At 56.0% G+C, this 16,700-nt stretch overlaps 1 protein-coding gene across 1 annotated transcript in view; it reads right to left on the reverse strand.

The window, feature by feature from the left end:
• Positions 1-2,774: 2,774 nt before the first annotated feature.
• The window catches only part of KMT2C (lysine methyltransferase 2C), a 204,449-nt gene continuing 190,523 nt past the window's right edge, over positions 2,775-16,700 (reverse strand). Inside the window, exons 49-61 of the mRNA XM_090287721.1 lie at positions 16,405-16,580; positions 16,132-16,268; positions 15,195-15,444; positions 14,168-14,307; positions 13,119-13,226; positions 9,949-11,068; positions 8,803-8,939; positions 7,829-7,971; positions 7,405-7,573; positions 6,267-6,383; positions 5,905-5,978; positions 5,560-5,668; positions 2,775-4,255 (exon numbers count right to left, since the gene is read on the reverse strand). Of these exons, the coding sequence (XP_090143847.1) occupies positions 4,163-4,255; positions 5,560-5,668; positions 5,905-5,978; positions 6,267-6,383; positions 7,405-7,573; positions 7,829-7,971; positions 8,803-8,939; positions 9,949-11,068; positions 13,119-13,226; positions 14,168-14,307; positions 15,195-15,444; positions 16,132-16,268; positions 16,405-16,580 (2,773 nt within the window). The 3' untranslated portion in view covers positions 2,775-4,162. The remainder of the gene's footprint in view (positions 4,256-5,559; positions 5,669-5,904; positions 5,979-6,266; positions 6,384-7,404; positions 7,574-7,828; positions 7,972-8,802; positions 8,940-9,948; positions 11,069-13,118; positions 13,227-14,167; positions 14,308-15,194; positions 15,445-16,131; positions 16,269-16,404; positions 16,581-16,700) is intronic.

Here is a 16,700-nt window from a genome sequence, read left to right on the forward strand (position 1 = left end):
TGGATGTAGGCGCCGAGGGTCTTGGGGGGTCAGGCACAGATCCGCTTACAGACTCACCCGCTCTGGGCTGGCTCTACGGGACAGAGGCCCCCAAAGCGACAGGGGCTGATGGGGGGCGGACACGTGTTGACCAACTTCAGGGCAGGCCCTGGAGAGGCTGCAGTGAGGGCAGCTCTCAAGGACACACGTACCGGCCGTGGTTCCTCTGTGGGACGCCCCGCCTCCAGCCAGGCACAGGCGGGGCCAAGTCTGAGTCTCCATCAACCTGGCCAATACCACTCAGCGCCCCCCGTGCTGGCTCCCAGGCCCTGCCCCACCAGCTCACGGCTCAGCTGGAACCTCTTCCAGCAACCTCTCCACACAGCAGGCAGCCCAGCGCACTGCTGACTTTCCTGAAACCGCTCAGAGGCCCACAGCCCCGAACAGGCAGCAACCAGTTGCAGATCACGTGGGATTTATTCCTAGGAAGCAAGGCTGGTTCAGTATCTACAACTAATGTGCCTCACAGCGTCAACAGAATGAGGCATGAACTCATATAATCCTATCAACAGATGCAGAAAAGCATCTGACAAAACCCAGCACTCACTCAGAGTAACAACTCAGCAGAGTGGGAGCAGAGGGAACATAATTCAGCATAATGAAGGCACGTGATGAACCCACAGCTGATACACTCAACAGGGAAAAGCTGGAAGCCTTTTGTTTACGATCAGGAACAGGACGGGGGTGTCCACTTCCCCCACTTTTATTCAACACGGTCCTGGAAGTCCCAGCCACAGCAATCAGACAAGAAGGAATAAAAGGCATCCAGATTGAAGAGGAAGTAAAAAATATTTGCAGATGACGTACTAGAGAACCCTAAATATTCCACTGAAAAAAGTTTTAGAATCAAACTATTACAACTTACATAACTCAACGCCCAAACAAAACAAAATCTCTGAAAAATGGGCAAAGGCGTTCAATAGAGCCTTCTCCCACGAGGCCACAGAGACGGCCAAGAGGCAGGGAAGACGCTCAACGCCACTAACAGGGAAACATGAATCGGAACCACAGTGAGACCTGGCCTCGCCCCGGCCAGAGTGGCATCGTCAGTAAATCAGCCCGCAGCAAGTGCTGGCGAGGACGGGGAGGAAGGGGAGCCCCCGCACCGCGGTGACTGCGAACTTGTGCAGCTGCTGCGGGAAGCAGGAAAAATAGAACCAGAACAGCCTTACGACCCAGCAGTTCCACTTATGGGCACACGGCCGAAGAAGTCAAAGCACTAATTCCAAAAGCTGTGTGCACGCGTGTGTTCACGGCGCCGTTACTTCCAGTCGCCAAGATATGGAAGCGACCGCAGACAGGCGGACGGAGAGGCCGCGGTGCGTGTACACACTACTGCGTGGCCACAGAAGAATGAAACCTTACCTTCTGCGGCAGCGTGGGTGGGCCTAGGATGTACACGCTACGTGACGTCAGTTGGACAGAGAAGGAATAATACCGTTTAATGTCACTTGTATGTGGACTCTAAGGACCCAAACAATCGAACAAACACCACAAACCTGGGGGGTGGGGGTGCAAAGGTGACAGGGTGAGAAGCACCAACTGCCAGTTATAAAAACAGTCACAGGGATGTGAAGTCCAGCATAAGAAGTGCCATCAGTCACACTGCAGGCACCTTCCAGGCTGTCACGCTGCGGCGAGACTTACAGGGGTGCTCACTGCCTAACATGGTCACTGCGTCGTATGCCTGAGAGTAATATAATGTTGCATATATCAACTGTAACTGAAAAATAAAAATTAAAAAATAAAACGACTGCAGTTCCCATTGTACATAGATTTTTTGCTGGAAGTAGAGAAAATAAACACATAAAAGGCCTCAGGTTTCTTCAGAAATTGTAATAAGCATCTCTCCTAAGGTAAAAAAAAAAAATCTGGGGGGGGATTCTAAGCAATTTTAAGTCTTAGTTATTTCCTTAAATTAAATATGTTTAATACTTTTAGTATCACAGACCAAATCAAGTCTCTCCCATAAGCGGTAAATCTAGGAGAGCAACTTAAAAATTAAACAAAAACAGACTTTACACGAGGGAAGAAAGCACAACACATCTTAACGAGAAAATGAAGTTCCTTTCACCTGCAAGGAGGGGAGCCTCTCTGTGCAGAGTGATGAACCCGCATGCGGACTTTTTCAGAAGAGAACCAGGCTGATTACGCCAACGTGCCAGGAACCTGGACGGTGGCGCAGACGTTGGTGAATTTCAAGCGGTGATCAGTTTCAGAGCTCAAACCGGGACACGAGCGCGGTGAACAGAGACGCGGGGGGCTCTTCTAGATGTAAAATATTTTATTTGTAAATGGTGATCTTCTAAATCTGTGTCCACAAATTCCAAAACCCATAACACTCTGTATACTTCAAAAAATTCAATTTTTGCCAACATTAGATACTATTATACAGAACAGAAAACAAAACAAAACCCGGTAGGACAAATACTGGTAGGATGTCAGGATATTGTACAAGAGAAGAAAAATATTCAAGAAACAAATTTCATACAGCTATTTATCAAGAGAAAAATATATACAATTGATTTATTCTGTAAGATAAAAATACATCATGCCATGTACATTACAGGCCCAGAACTGCCTCACTGCAGGTCCCAGCAGCCTGCAGACCGCTTGAATTGTGCACACAAAGACTTCATCTTATACTCAGCCTGCGAAGTGTCAGTACCAGAATCTTAAGTACAAAATAAAAAGCTAACCTGGTTCAAAATGCTGATTAAGTTTCTACAAGCAAACACAGAACAGTGTGTTCTTTATTAAAGAAATGTAAACAAACAGTCCATACAAACACATTTTAAAGTTACATCTTCCAAAACCCTTTCGCCGGGTCCTGCAGCTGCGAGCGGAATCACGTCCATCCTTTTTTTTTTTTTTTCTTTCTTTTTTCCAAATTTTTGTGTTAAATAGAAGGCCAGAGAGTTAGAGCCGAGTGCCTGCTACGTGACTCTAGTACGTTTACATGATTCTTTGTGGCTTCAAACGAAGTTCTAATCAAAACTACTTTTGCTGAAAAAAACTCAGCCTCCATTTGGGTGTCTTTTGAAGCAGTTATTCACAGTTATCACAAAGTGTAAGCACAAAAACCTGACTGGAGGGTAGGGATGCAACAATATAACAGCAGAAAATGAGTCCAGATTACCAAAACAGCTACAAAAGGCGTCGTCGGGGCCATCCCGTCGGCAGGAAGGCGTACAAAACGGTGAGTACTAACTGACCGTGGTTTCCAAAAATCCCCAAACACGCTAGGTCGAAATTTTGGTTATTACATAATTATAATGGCGTATTTAATAACACAAAATTATATTGTAACATCCCTATGAACGTTTTATGAGCACCCGAGCTGCTGCGGAGCCTGGTAGCATTTGGTCAACGACTATTTTTATACTGTACTTTTTTTTCCCTCAAAATATTTACATATTTGTACAAAGTAACAGGTTTTGTTAGTTCTGCAGGTATCAGCAGCAGCTTGGCTTTCTTCTAACTTTTATTTAAAAATAGCTTCATTCACTTATTCAATAATAAATACAAAAAGTTTCTCTTATTTTACAGAAATCAAAAACTACAATAAACTGACTCATGGAATCAAGTATTTTAAATGTATTTTAGTGCAAGTTATTACCCCTTAGCTCTATCCCTAAGGAAGTCATTTCAGTACATTCCTTGTTCAGTGGTGTCTACTTTATTTAAAAAACTTTAAATTAGAGGGCCTGCCCCTTCTCAGATAAGGCCGTGGCCAGCACTTTGGACGTCTCCCTCCGCTGGTGAGTTCAGTCTTACATTCATAGGAAGGCCCTGCCCGGGGCAGGGCGGCCGGCGGCTCTTTGCCCCAGTAAAAGTTTCTCCTTAGTGAGACTAAAACAACAAAACACAACAAAACCCACCCACAAACAGAAAAAAGAAGGAAAGGAAAAGAAAAAGTGCTGGACCGCTCTGCAGCTCTGCTCAGCCTCGGCCGCTCAGGCCGGCGGCGCGCGTGGGCTCCGGTGCCGCCCCGCCGGGAGGGCCGAGGAGAGCAGAGCTCCCAGAAGCAAGTTTTCAAAGTCATAAAACAGAAAAAAAAAATCTCTCTGCTGCCAAATGCAAATGGTGTGTGGAATCGCTTCTTCCTAGGGCCGGGCCGCGCTCAGTTCATCCACTTGCGGCAGTTGACGGCGCCGCAGTGGCAGGGGATCTTGTGCTGGTCGTCTTCGAAGTCGAACTTGTAGTCGTAGCACAGCTGCCCCAGAGACACAGAGTGAGGGCGGGCGCGGGGGGGCTCCCGGCCCCCAGCTGCCCCCGTTCACACCAGCACACACGGGTGACGTGACGGGAAGACCCGCCTTGTCGGCTTCTGCACGGGGGGCCTGGGTCAGGGCGATGGGGACCTCGAGAAGTAAAGGAGCAACCTCCCCAAGGGACAGAGGAAATGGGGGGCTGGGGGGCAGCCATGCTTTCAGGCTGAGCCCAGTAAGAAGGGCGCCAGCCGGAGGTGCGGCCCCACAGCCACTCACCATGTGGCCCGGCAGGGGGACAGCTTGGCGGGGTCCCCGCCCCGGAAGATGGGGCGCCTAGGTTGGGCAGGAGGACCCCCTAGGCCACCTGCCTCCTTCCTCCTCCTCTGCGCCTCACGTAAGAGCACGTCAAAGACGCCTTTCTACAGGGGTCACCGAATCATTAACATCTCAGAGCAGTCCCGCTCTCACGCTCCCGTGGTACACGGATGGCGCCCCGCTCGTGACGCCCCGGGGCTCACTGGCACCGCGCCAGGCCTCTCCCACACTCGCTCTTAGTTACCCACCCAGTTACTTCGAGACACGCAAAATGGGCCTTGAGTCAATTCTTGATTTAAAAGGGGGAACTCCAGAAAGACCAAAAAACGCAAGCAGGGCCACATGGCTCTGCTCACGAAGGGCCTGGGGCGCCAACAAAGACCCGCAGGCTCCCGGCACCCCAAGTGGGGGGCCCCTGCGCAAGGCACACACTCAGCGGGCGCCGGGCAGCTACCGCCGGCTCCAGAGCCAGGACGGCCTTGCGGCGTGCGGACCGCTTTGGGAAAGAGGCAGTGAAGGCTCAGGACATCTCAAGTGTCCTCTGTGAGACCAAAGAGACAAATGTCAGGACCGGTGTTTAGCATTTTGAAGAAAGGGGAAAAAAGCAGCCAAACTGTTGGGAAACCTGTCCATGTGCTGCCCACGTGTGAACGCAGGCGACCTGGGGCCGAGGCGGCCTGGCCCTGCGAGCCTGGCAGGTGGCCACGGCACGAGGGGCTCTGGTCTTTGTCCAAGGCCAGGCTTAGTCTTTGAAGGAAGGGGCCCTGCCTCACTGTGCCCAGCGTAAGGGGAAGGGAGGGCCCCACAAGGAGGAGGGAGCGTGAGCAGGTGGCAGTGAACACGCAACGCTGCCGTGTGGAGGAACGTGACAGGGTAGTGAAACGTGGCTGCCACGTGAAGGCTGCCGCTGGCCGTGGTGACCTGGACAGCCGCTGAATGAACCGAGTTGGGGCAAAGACCGCGCCCGGCAACCCCGCTCCCCCCTGCTCACCTCCTCTCCTTTTTGGATTCTCCGGTTGGAGCTGATGATGATCTTGTGCCCTCTCTCGAAAGTGACCACTTCAGCCACACAGTTCGGGGCACACGAATGGTTGATGTACCTGTAAAACACCATTTCAGAAAATGGTCAGCCGCTGGAAGAAGCTTTCAACACCTGCGCTCAGGGCCCACTGTTTCCTGCTTCCATTTCTGCTTGCCCACCGAACAAGAACAAACATATAATTTTAAATGAAACTCTGTGAAACTTATTTGCCCTGAATGTTTAACCCCTGAGGGCTACAGTGGGGACCCCGACCCACTGAGCAAGGGACTGTCCCCGATCAGACGGCGGCCTCACCTCGCAGGCCCTCCCGTGAGCGTTGCATCGATCACATGGTCGTTGTCCATTCGGAACATGTACACGCCGCGGTTCTGCAAGAGAAACACCCAGGGTTCCTCTCCGCGGCCATGCCCACACCCGAGGCTCGGCGGAGGCGAGCGGGTCGGCCACCGCCTGCCAGCCAGGCTGTTCCCCTGCAGGTGTCTGTGCCGGGGACACCGACTGAAAGGAAGACTGAAGGGAAATGAGGAAAAGACACCTCCAGAGGTGACTCCTGTTCAGAAGTGAACCCAGAGTGACAATCGGCACCGGCCCTGCCTCTCCGGCTGCCTGTGGCCTGAGGGCAGGGCGGGGGGTGGGGTGGGGGACTGTCCCCTTACCTGAGCCTCATAAAGTTTCTCTTTTCTGTTTGCTACTTCATTCCGAATGATGGTCCCAATATACTCAATGACCATGGTGTGCTTCTCGATGTCTCGAGCCGCATACAGGCCCAGCCCCTGCAGGAAAGAGCGCGCATCTCAAACCCGCGGACAACACACCTGCCCTGGGCAGGGGCTCACAGAACAAACCGGACGTTTCTCAGCCGGAAGGCCGCGTGGCTCCAGGCTGGGAGGGCTCACTCATTGTGTGAGGAAGCCCCAAAACTAGTAAGACCCCGATGCCGGCACATTTTTCTTAACTGCCCAAATATCAAGAATAAAGAAGAGGCCCTGGCTGGTGCGGCTCAGTGGATTCAGTGTTGGCCTGTGAACCAAAAGGTCGCCGGTTCGATTCCCAGTCAGGGCACGGGCCTGGGTTGTGGGCCAGGTCCCCATTTGGGGATGCGCAAAAGGCAACCAATTGATGTTTCTCTCTCACATCAACGTTTCTCTCCCTTCCCTTCTTCCGCCCCTCTCCTTTCTAAAAAATAAGTGAAATCTTAAAAAATAAAATAATTACAGTACAGAAAACATTGCAGCTCTTTCAGAGGAGGGAAAGGCCGCAGAGGAGGAGCACGGCGGCTTCTGAGTGGGGCCGGAGGGGTGGCGGGCGCTGGGCAGGGCTGCGGAGCCGCGGACAGTGCGGAGGGAGGCCAAGCCCGTGGCTGAGCCTCAGCGGGGATCTGGTGGCAGAGTCCAACCGGGACCCCCAGGGTAGTCGCTGACGAGGCCTCCCCCGGGCGGGCTGGGTCTGTGGCCCGGGGCGTGTGGATGGCGCGTGAACACGTGAGCACGTTCACACACGCGGCCTGGGCGGGGCCCCACAGGCTGTCCGCCAAGGGCGCACGATGATCTAGGAAGAAGCTTCCAGAAGATAACCTCCAAACTGGGAGCACCCTCTGAACGTATTTTCATTGGACTGTTGTCTCAAGTGCTGAAAGTGTTTACGCGTGTGCGGAGGCCGGGGCCAGCCGTGGCCTTAAGCAAAGGGTGGAGTCCAGCGCGGCCCCTCCACGCGTGTCCGGGTTTGCTCGCGTGTGTGAGATGTGGCCCCATCCCACCCGCGCCAGCCGGCCCCTGCCCAAGAACGGTCCCCCACCTGAATCCGGGACCGGGCCAGGTACACGTTGGACTTCCACTCGGTCTTCATCCTCCGGTACTGCGAGGACTTGGAGTGGACGAACTGCTTGCTGTACGGGGCGTTCAGCTCCCCGGTGACGGTGCTCTGGAAGGACTTGGAGGTGCTGGTGCTGTTGAGGGTGTGCGGCCTGCAGACCAGGGCGCGCCGACGGGGACAAGAGAAGCAGGAGTGAAGACCTCTCCGAGCCCCGCCCACAGGCAGGCGGGCGCGCGCCCGCGACAGAGCACCCACGGAAGCCGCCTAGCGGAGCCACACAGCGCGCCGCCGCGGCCGGGCCACGGCCGGGCCGGCAGGGTTGAAAGCAGCAGACAGATGGAGCACAGACACCACTACCACGCCTAGAAACCCTGGGCTGTAACTATGTGAAGTTAAAACAAAATACCTTAACACAAACCTCTTGACATGGGCACTCATTTTAGGTTCAGACCGGGCACAACCTGTGGGGTTAACGGCCAGAGGAAGCTCCATGAGAGGGTTGCGGCCGTAGCGGAAGGTGTAGTTCTCGCACGCCTCCACCCCGGGGAGCTGCAAGGGAGCAAGAGAGAGAGACACGCTCGCTTAGCCGGGGCTCACCCGGTTGGGACGCCAGGTAGTCAGTCCTGGGCTGGCCAGCCCGTCAGCGTTTTTAAAACGTAACGTAGCATGCTAGGCCTGCACTCGGCGCCGCCGAAACGCAGACGCCCAAGGCCAGCGAAAGCAGAACGGGAAGAATCCAACGTGCGGGCCGCGACGCCACACTCTCAAAGTGGGGGGAGCACATGGATCTGCAGGTAGCTCTTTGCCCCAGGTTAGCGGCAGCTCTGTGCCTCTGGAATTTGAAGTCAGGTTAAAGATCGCTGACACGGGTTAGTTCCGTAATCACGTGTGGCTTCTCTCCCTCCGACTGTGACACGTGTCCCGAGTGCAGGTGTTAAGGTCTCCCTGTGAGGTGACCTGCATGTTACAGGTCTGTCCTCGATAGATCTCGTGCGGGCAGGGAGCACCTGTTCCTCAGGGCGTTGGGGTCTTTGCGTCTCCTAAGAAAGCCTGCCCGCGAGTCCTTGTTCTTGAAAAGAAGGCCTTAGAGCCACGCAGTTTCCCAAAGCTGTGTGTGGACTCACTGGCAAACACGCTTGTGACCTTCAAAGGTTACCAAGAGAAGACGTGACCTCTCCTGTAACCCGACAGTGGCCGTCAACACCCCGTGTCAGGGACAAGCACACACATGTGCTGAAGGGCAGGGGAGCTTGGGGCAGCGGGGAGATGCGACATTCCTGGCGCCTCGTGACAGACAGAGGAGCCCGCTGGCCCTGCCGCCCGCGTACAGCGGCCTCCCCCGCCACCGACGCCCAGGTGCCTGCCCTGCTCGGCGCTCACCGATTCTGCGATCCGGGCCACTGCGGATACGGTCAAGCCAAACAGGTCCTCTCCTTTCAGATACGCCGGGAAAAGCTGGAGCATTTCAGACTTTTTTCTCACACACGCCACAGGCTCCAAGATTTTATCCCAAACACCTACATAAGGACAAAAAAACAAAACAAAGTTTGTGTCACAAACTAGCTACAGAGAGGCAAGCAGGCTGCAGCCTCAGAGCAGAAAGAAGGCCGACCCTCACGGACGCCCCAGTCCCCACATACTGCCCGCGGGCAGTTATTTTAGACCGCGAGGAAAAGAATAGGGTATATTAAGGGTATTAAGCAGTAAAAGTGAAAACATTTAAAAATAACAAATTTATGTAAGTAGTTAATTCATTTCCATCCTGGCCATGTAACATACTAGATTTTAATATGTCCAGGAGTTACTTTCATCTCAGACATAAATTAAGTCATGAAGTTGATATTTTTATTGGAATCATCTTTAGAGCATTTTCACACATTAAAAAAAAAACCAAATACCTCTAATCTTTAAAAAAGGCAGTTTCCCAGTATATTTTTAAAAATTTATTGATTGATTTTAGAGAGAGAAAGAGGGAGAGAGAGAGGCACCGATTCACTGATTGATTCCTGTATGTGCCCTGACCAGGGACCAAACCCGCAACCGTGGTGCATCAGGACGACACTCTAGCCCACTGAGCGACCCGGCCACAGCACCAGCACATTCTACATCAAAGCGACAGTGACCGCTAGGCTTAACCCTAGAGGTGAAAATTAAGTGGGCAATTTTTAGCTCTAAATGTGTAACATCTGATGCTCCTGAGAAGACAAGCTACAGAATATGCTTTGCAGACGGAGTGGCTTCTGTGTGACATTAGGAGGGTCCCCAATCTAAATGACAGGCAACCTTTTATCAACAAAGTTTTCTATTTATTTTAACAGCTCTGTGCTTGACTCTATGTTCTCATTGAGAGTAAGTCTGGTCTGTGACCACAGCAAAGCGCAGGGTCCGACCACACAGAAGAGGCTCCGATCTGCGTCTGGAAATGAAAATTCCACACCTATCACGGAAAAGTGCGAAACGAACACGAGAAAAAGCACAGGAAGCCTGGCAGGAAGCGTGCGCAGCCCTGCTGGGGCCCCCCCTTACCTTTGGGGGAGGAGTCGCTGAGCACGAGGTCCTCGTGGCCCTGCTCCACGACCCTGATGACGAACACGGGCCGCCCGGCCTGCTCCTCGATGGAGCACAGGTAGCGGCAGCGCCGGTTGGCGTAGCGCGTGCTCCAGTACAGGCGGCTGGCCTCGTAGCCCACGGGGAAGAGCGCCTTGGGCGAGTGGAAGGCCTGCATCTGCTGTGGCAGCAGCTGCCCGATGGCGTGGAAGATGAGGCTCCCCACGCGGAAGGTGTGGTCGCGCTCCCCGCGCCGCACGACGCTGGCGACCTGGCGCACCTCGTCCCGCTGCACGTAGACCCTGCGGAAGACGGCGAAGTGGCTCAGCTCCTGCTCGTGGAGGCCCTTGGGCTTGTGCAGGGGACACAGCATGGTCTTGTCCTTGAAGAACATGCACTGCGCTCTCATGGCGCAGGTGAAGTGGTAGACGCTGGCACAGCGCAGCCGGTGGCACCCGCTGGTGGCGCCCGTTTTGTGGCAGAAGACGCACTTGACGTGCAGGCCCCGCCGCAGGGCGAGCTCCACGTTGATGAGGGCGCCGGCCTGGGTCTCGTAGACCTCCGTGGACCACAGGGCGCAGTTCAGGTGCACCCAGAGGTCCAGGTCCAGGTTGAGCAGCCTCGCGGGCCCGTCCGTCAGGCCGTCGCCCTCCTCGTGGCAGAAGCAGCACTTGCGGAAGTCTCTGGGCACAGGGTCGGGTCTCAGGGACGTGCCCAGCTTCTTCAGGAACTCGTCGATCTCGGCCTCGCAGGGCGGCTGGAATGTGCCCTTGGGGATGACGATGTGAACACCCCACTTCTTCCACCGCAGCCCCCGCCACTTCTTGTTGGCCGGCCTGCAGTCCTCGAACGCGCCGTGGACAGTCCGGAGCCGAGGCTTTAACTTGACTGTGACCTTAAGCTCATCCGGCTTCGCCTCGACTTTGGCGGCTTCAAAGGTGGGCGGGAACGTGGCGGGCGGCGAGGCGGGGGGCGAGGCGGGGCCGCGAAGCTGCGGGAGGCAGTGCACGTCCAGAGCGGAGGTGTTGGTGCTGTAGTGGTGGGGCGCCCGGGACGGCGCCTCCCTCCCGGGCGACGGGGGCAGCGGGGGGACAGGCTCCTGGCGAGAGAACAGAAGCAGTTCACGAGCACTGGAAGCAACTGTGGCTGCGACGGAAAGCCAGGCCGCACGGCTCCCAAGGGGCCGGCCTGAGAGCGAGCGGCGGAGCCCCGCACCCTCCCCGGACACGCCCGCTGCGAACGGTGAGGCCAGGGAACGCAACGCCGCAGGGCGCTGGTGGTTCCACGTGTACCGCGGGACAGTGCGCTGGTTAAACCAAAGGAGCACGTTGCAAAGGGCTCCCCTGAGCCTCTCCCCAGTCTCTGAGCGTCCTGTCAGCCGTGACTGCGTTCCCGGCGCGCATGTGGTCGAAGGGCCGTCCCTGCCAGTGCGCAGACGAGCCTGCCCCTGAAGCTCTCGGGTTCGAACGCAGCCGTGAAGGCGTCGAGCTGAGAGCGAAGCTCCAGCAGCTGCTTTTAGGTGGAGCAGACCCCCAAAGCCCCCTCCAGGCCCCCTTTCCTCGTGCGCCCCCATCCTGCAAGCTATCTGAAAACAGACACACCCTGCAGAGAGCCCAGAGCAGACAGGACTGCACGCGGCTGAAGAACCTGGCGGGGAGAACACCCCTTCCCTCCCAGAAGCTAACAAGCCAGGTTAAAGCCTCAGCCCGCGGGGCAGGCAGCTCAGATTTCAGCGCACCGGGGGCTCTGCTGCCCGTCAGCAAAGGAAGAGCCGCAGGGCGTTCGTCCAAGGGAGACACATGAGAGCAAAAGTCGGGGAGCTAGTGATGGGCAGTGCAGTGCAGGGGGACGCTTTCCTCCACGCAGTGACGGGGAGTCACTGTCCACCCCACACCCAGCCAATGGACACAGGGAGAGATGCACGTCGCTCAGCATCAGAGATGCGAATTAAAGCCACAGCGGGACACCCGCTCACGCTGGTCAGAACGGCCGTCATCAACAAACAACAAGGGCTGGCGAGGACGTGGATAAAGGGCAGCCCTGCTGCACTGTTGGGGGGAACGCGGACTGGGGAGGCCACTGTGGGAAGCAGTGTGGAGACACCTCAAAAAACTAAAAATGGATCTGCCTTTTGACCCAGTGATCCCACTTTGGGGAATACATCTAAAGAAACCCAAAACATGAATTCTGAGGAACATGAGCACCCCTATGCTCACGGCAGTGTTATTTACAATCGTCGAGACACGGAAACAGGCGGGGTGCCGCAGGCAGGCGTGTGCACACGTACAACGGAGCAGGACGTGGCCATGAACAGAGCCCGACACCCTGCCCTTCGCTACAGAGTGGGCAGACGTGGGGGTGTTAGGCAAAGTCAGGCAGAGAAAAGACAAATGCTGTATGACCTCACTTACACATAGAACCCTAAAAAACAAACAAACCCCAATATAAACAGAAAAAAAGCAAAGACAAAGACCAAACTGATGGGTCACCAGACGGGATGAGTTTGGGGTGTGGGCAAAAAGGGAAAAGGGAGTCGGCGAGTACAAATTTCCAGTTATAAAAATATTCACGAGGACGTAAACATGGTGCTCTGAGCAAAGGGGGTACAGGCGGTAACTGTAAGGTACTGCAGGGGCCCTAGACTTATCGGGGCTGTAAGTCTCTAATCACCACTCTGCACACCTGAAAGGAACACAGCATTGCAGGTCCGGTGTAGTTAAAAATACAAATTTTAAAAGGTAATAGAAACAGATACAATTGTTCCAGAAAAACAAACATCTGTATCAACTATACTCTTAAGATACTTAAGCAGACCATTTCCACCACGGCAGGAACAAAATAATCTCCCCCCAAAACACATGAAGAGACGTAACTTGTGTTTGTGAATAGGTCTTCCCATTGGGATAAGATCAATGAAAAGAGCGTTCGATAGTTGTAATGAAATTAAGATACTGTAAGTAAAACAAAACACTTCAGTATTAGTGTTCTATTCAATTCTCAACTTTTAAGATAGAATTCAGGGCTACCCACGCAACAAATAACCGATTTAATCTGCAGCGGCAACGCAGACGGAGAACTGCCGGACCCTGCGCGGCCCGCCCCGCCCCCGCCCCGGACGCCGGAGCTCGCTGCGGCCGGGCGCGCTTTACCTTGCTTTCCGAGAGCTTCGCTTGTGCCGCCGATGAGAAGAGAACGAAGCAGTTATTGCTACAGAAGACAACGTCCTTCTCCACTCTACCGCAGCTCTCACGAGAATCCTGAGAAACAGAGAGAAATGAGTGGGGATTTTAAGTCGCGATTTAATAAAAACAAGGTCTATACCAGCGGTTCTCAACCTGTGGGTCGCGACCCCTTTGGGGGTCGAACAACCCTTTCACAGGGGCCGCCTAAGACCGTCGGAAAACACATACATAATTACCTATTGTTTTTGTGATTAATCACTATGCTTTAATTACGTTCCATTTGTAACAATGAAAGTACATCCTGCATATCAGATATTTACATTACGATTCATAACAGTAGCAAAGTTACAGTTATGAGTAGCAACAAAAATAACTTTATGGTTGGGGTCCCCACAGCAGGGACTAAAGGGTCTACTAAAGGGTCGCGGCCTTGGGAAGACTGAGAACCACTGGTCTATACGACGTTGGTTTCTATCTTATGTCGAAGGCCAAAGAAGCTTCCTGTCATAGAGTAAAAACAAAGCTGTGTCTGCTTAGCCTATCATGTAACCAACAGAGAAGACGATACACTGAAGCCCTGGCTGGTGTGGCTCAGTTGGTTGGGCACCATCCCAAAAAGCGAAGGGTCACCAGTTGGATTCCCAGTCGGGGCACAGGCCTGGATTGCGGGCCAGGTTCTTGGTTGGGGCGTGTGAGAGGCAACCACACAGTAATGTTTCTCTCTCCTTTTTTCTCCCTTCCCCTGTCTAAAAAATAAATAAAACCTTCAAAAAAATAAGTAAACTTCACTATCCACATCCCATTCTATGTTAAAATGCACTTTCACTCGATCCGCTTTAAGGCTGCCGCAGCTACGGGGTTTTCAGCGCCGCCGGGCACGGGCAGGTGCACTGCAGGAACACGTGTGCCGGGCAGTCCCCGGAGCGGCCTCTCCCCAACGGGGCAGCACAGAGCTGCCCCGGACCCTTGCAGTGGGCGGAGCCGGGGGGTGCGCTGGAGAAGGGACGTCCAAGTACCTTGTTCCCGAAGGCCAGGTCTCGGAAGGATTTCCGCACACCGCTCCCGAGAACGACCACTTTGCAGTGGCAGCACCACTGGGTCCTGAGGGCCGTGCCCTCTGCTGTACCATGACTAGAATCCTTGTATCCAGAGAGACCTGCAGGCGAGAGTCCCGTCAGTGACAGCAGTGACCACCCCCCCGGGCGGTGACGGTGCGCAGCTGCACCCTATCAGCTTCTCACAACGCCTCACTGAACTGACCAACGTTATTCTCTGTCATTAACAGAAACCTCATCTTCCAAGCAGAGGTGACAAGGCACCTGTGCCGTGCGTGGCCCTGGGGGACAGAGGAGGAGCACGCCTGTGCTCCGGCAGCTGGGAGACGCTGCGGCTGGTGACGGGCACATGGCCACCCAGCCCGAGAGCAGGGAGGCCGGGAGAGAGGCGACCTTGGCCTGAGGGTTGAGGTGACACAAAGGCACCCTACAGGCGATGAAGGACCTGCACAGGAGTCTCAACTGAGCCTGATTTGGACCAAGAGGGATAAGAGAAGCCCCAGAGCTGAGACAGAACGCCCGGACTGGCTGGGCGTGGGGGCAGGGTGCCAGGAGCAGGGGAACCGGGCGGCTGAGCCCGAGAGGCTGGGCTCAGACCCCGCCGGGCTGCTCCCGGTCAGAGCTCAGAGAGGGGGGCGGGGGCGGGCCCGGGTGGCACGGGCACACCCACGGGCGCCCGGTGATGGAGGGCGTGGGGGAGATGGCACTGAGGACACAAGCAGAGGCCCAGGCCCCTGGCGCTCGTGGGCGGGATGTCTGGGTGCGCAGGGACAAAGGATGCTTCCGGGCACCCTGCGCAGGGGCGGCGCTCGGTCCCTCTCTGCTCCCCATCCCCAAGCACGGAAGGGCAGCGTCACCCATGGCAGACAGGGCACCTGCACAGGGCGCCTCTCCTGGCGTCTGCACACCCACACGCCGCCCGTGACTGGTCACGAACCAGAGCACAGCTCAGAGCGCCAGCCCGACGGAGACCCGGAAGCCCGCTCACCGTTGCTCGCTGGAGGGAAGGGCACACCGGGCGGCTTCAGCCGGTATGAGCCTGCTAATCGGGGGGGCGTCGCAGGTCCTGGTGGAGGCCCACGGAGAAACACATGCTGTCGATGCTCCACACCTGGGTTTACTCTGTGGCCACTGACCAAACCCACGGATGGAACGCCTGGAGCAGTACTAACCTCGTAGCTGTCGGGGACTCGGACGTGGAGCAGGTCGGAAAACGCGGCCACGACGCTGCTGACGTTCTAGAACAGAAAGGCTCGTAAGGATGTGCCGCCCCCGCCGGGGAGCAGCTCGGACCCGGGAGCAGCGCCCCAGGCACGGGGCGACGCGCGCCCACCCTTCCCCCCCCCCAGCACCTCAGGGACCCGCGTTAAGGGAATGCAGGCAGCGGTCGCCCGTGAGCACTGAACGACGCAGGTCCCTCCGCGTCAGGCAGGAGCACAACGCGCCAGCGCGGGGGCCCCGAGGACGCGGGCCCGGGACGCCTGCGTTCTGACCACCAACGTGTGAGGCTGTGGGACTAGTGTGGTCGCCGATAAAATGTCCTCGCAGAGCGACAGGTCACAGAACAACCCCCCGCTGTCACTGGTGTTCGGTACAAGCAGCTGCCCTGAACAGCCCTCACACTTCGCTTTTGTAAAACCCGTGGTTTCACAGAAACCCCAGCAGCTGCTGCTCCCTGCTCAACCTTCTCTGCGCAACCGCCACCCAGGGGCTGGGCCTCCGGAGGCCCCAGTACGCGGCCGTGGGGCCGACAGAGCCCTGGGACTTAGGCTGCGAGACACCGAGTGACTGTCCCCGCTCACACGGCAGCCGGGGCGGCAGGGTGACCCCCGCCCCCTCGTCCTGCAGGCCCCCGCTGGGCACACCGCTGAGAGCCGCCCCCCACACCCTTAAAGGGGGTCACGTTCTGCCCGGGGGAGCCCTACCTCAGCAGCTGTCGGATGCAGAGTGATGGCCACGGATATGAGGCCCGACCGGGGGCCGTTGTGGGGGGGCCCACAGGGCGGCGTGAACAACAGAGTGCCCGGCTCAGTTTTGATGTCTTTCCGTCTAGACTCTGAAACTAAAGGGGGAGAACACAGAAGGGGGGAGGGGGGAGGAGACGGGGAAGATGGCGCGTTAACACTTTTAGAAACCCAGGAAGGAGCCTGAGTGAACCAGCTCCGTCCCAGGTCCAGCCACGCGGGGCACGCCCCTACCTTTCCCGGCGTTGCTGGGAAGAATGGGAATGACGGGGGATGGCACAGGCTCCGGGGGCTCCTCTTTGACCGACGACAGGTCTGGGTATCTGCTCACTTCTACCCCCACCACACTCTCGGGAGAGGACGAGGGGACGAAGCTGTCAGGGCTGTCGCGGTCACCGTGGTCCTGCACCCTGCCGGCAGGAGGAACGCCACATGTCGGCATGAGCAAGCCCACCCGGGCCCTCTGCCAGTGTGACTGTGAGGGCCTCTGGACACGGCAGTGACGTGAGAAGCTGGAGGTCACCAAGGTG

The sequence above is a fragment of the Furipterus horrens genome, unplaced genomic scaffold, assembly GCF_987537825.1.
Source record: "Furipterus horrens unplaced genomic scaffold, mFurHor1.1.pri manual_scaffold_9, whole genome shotgun sequence".
Classification (NCBI taxonomy): domain Eukaryota; kingdom Metazoa; phylum Chordata; class Mammalia; order Chiroptera; family Furipteridae; genus Furipterus; species Furipterus horrens.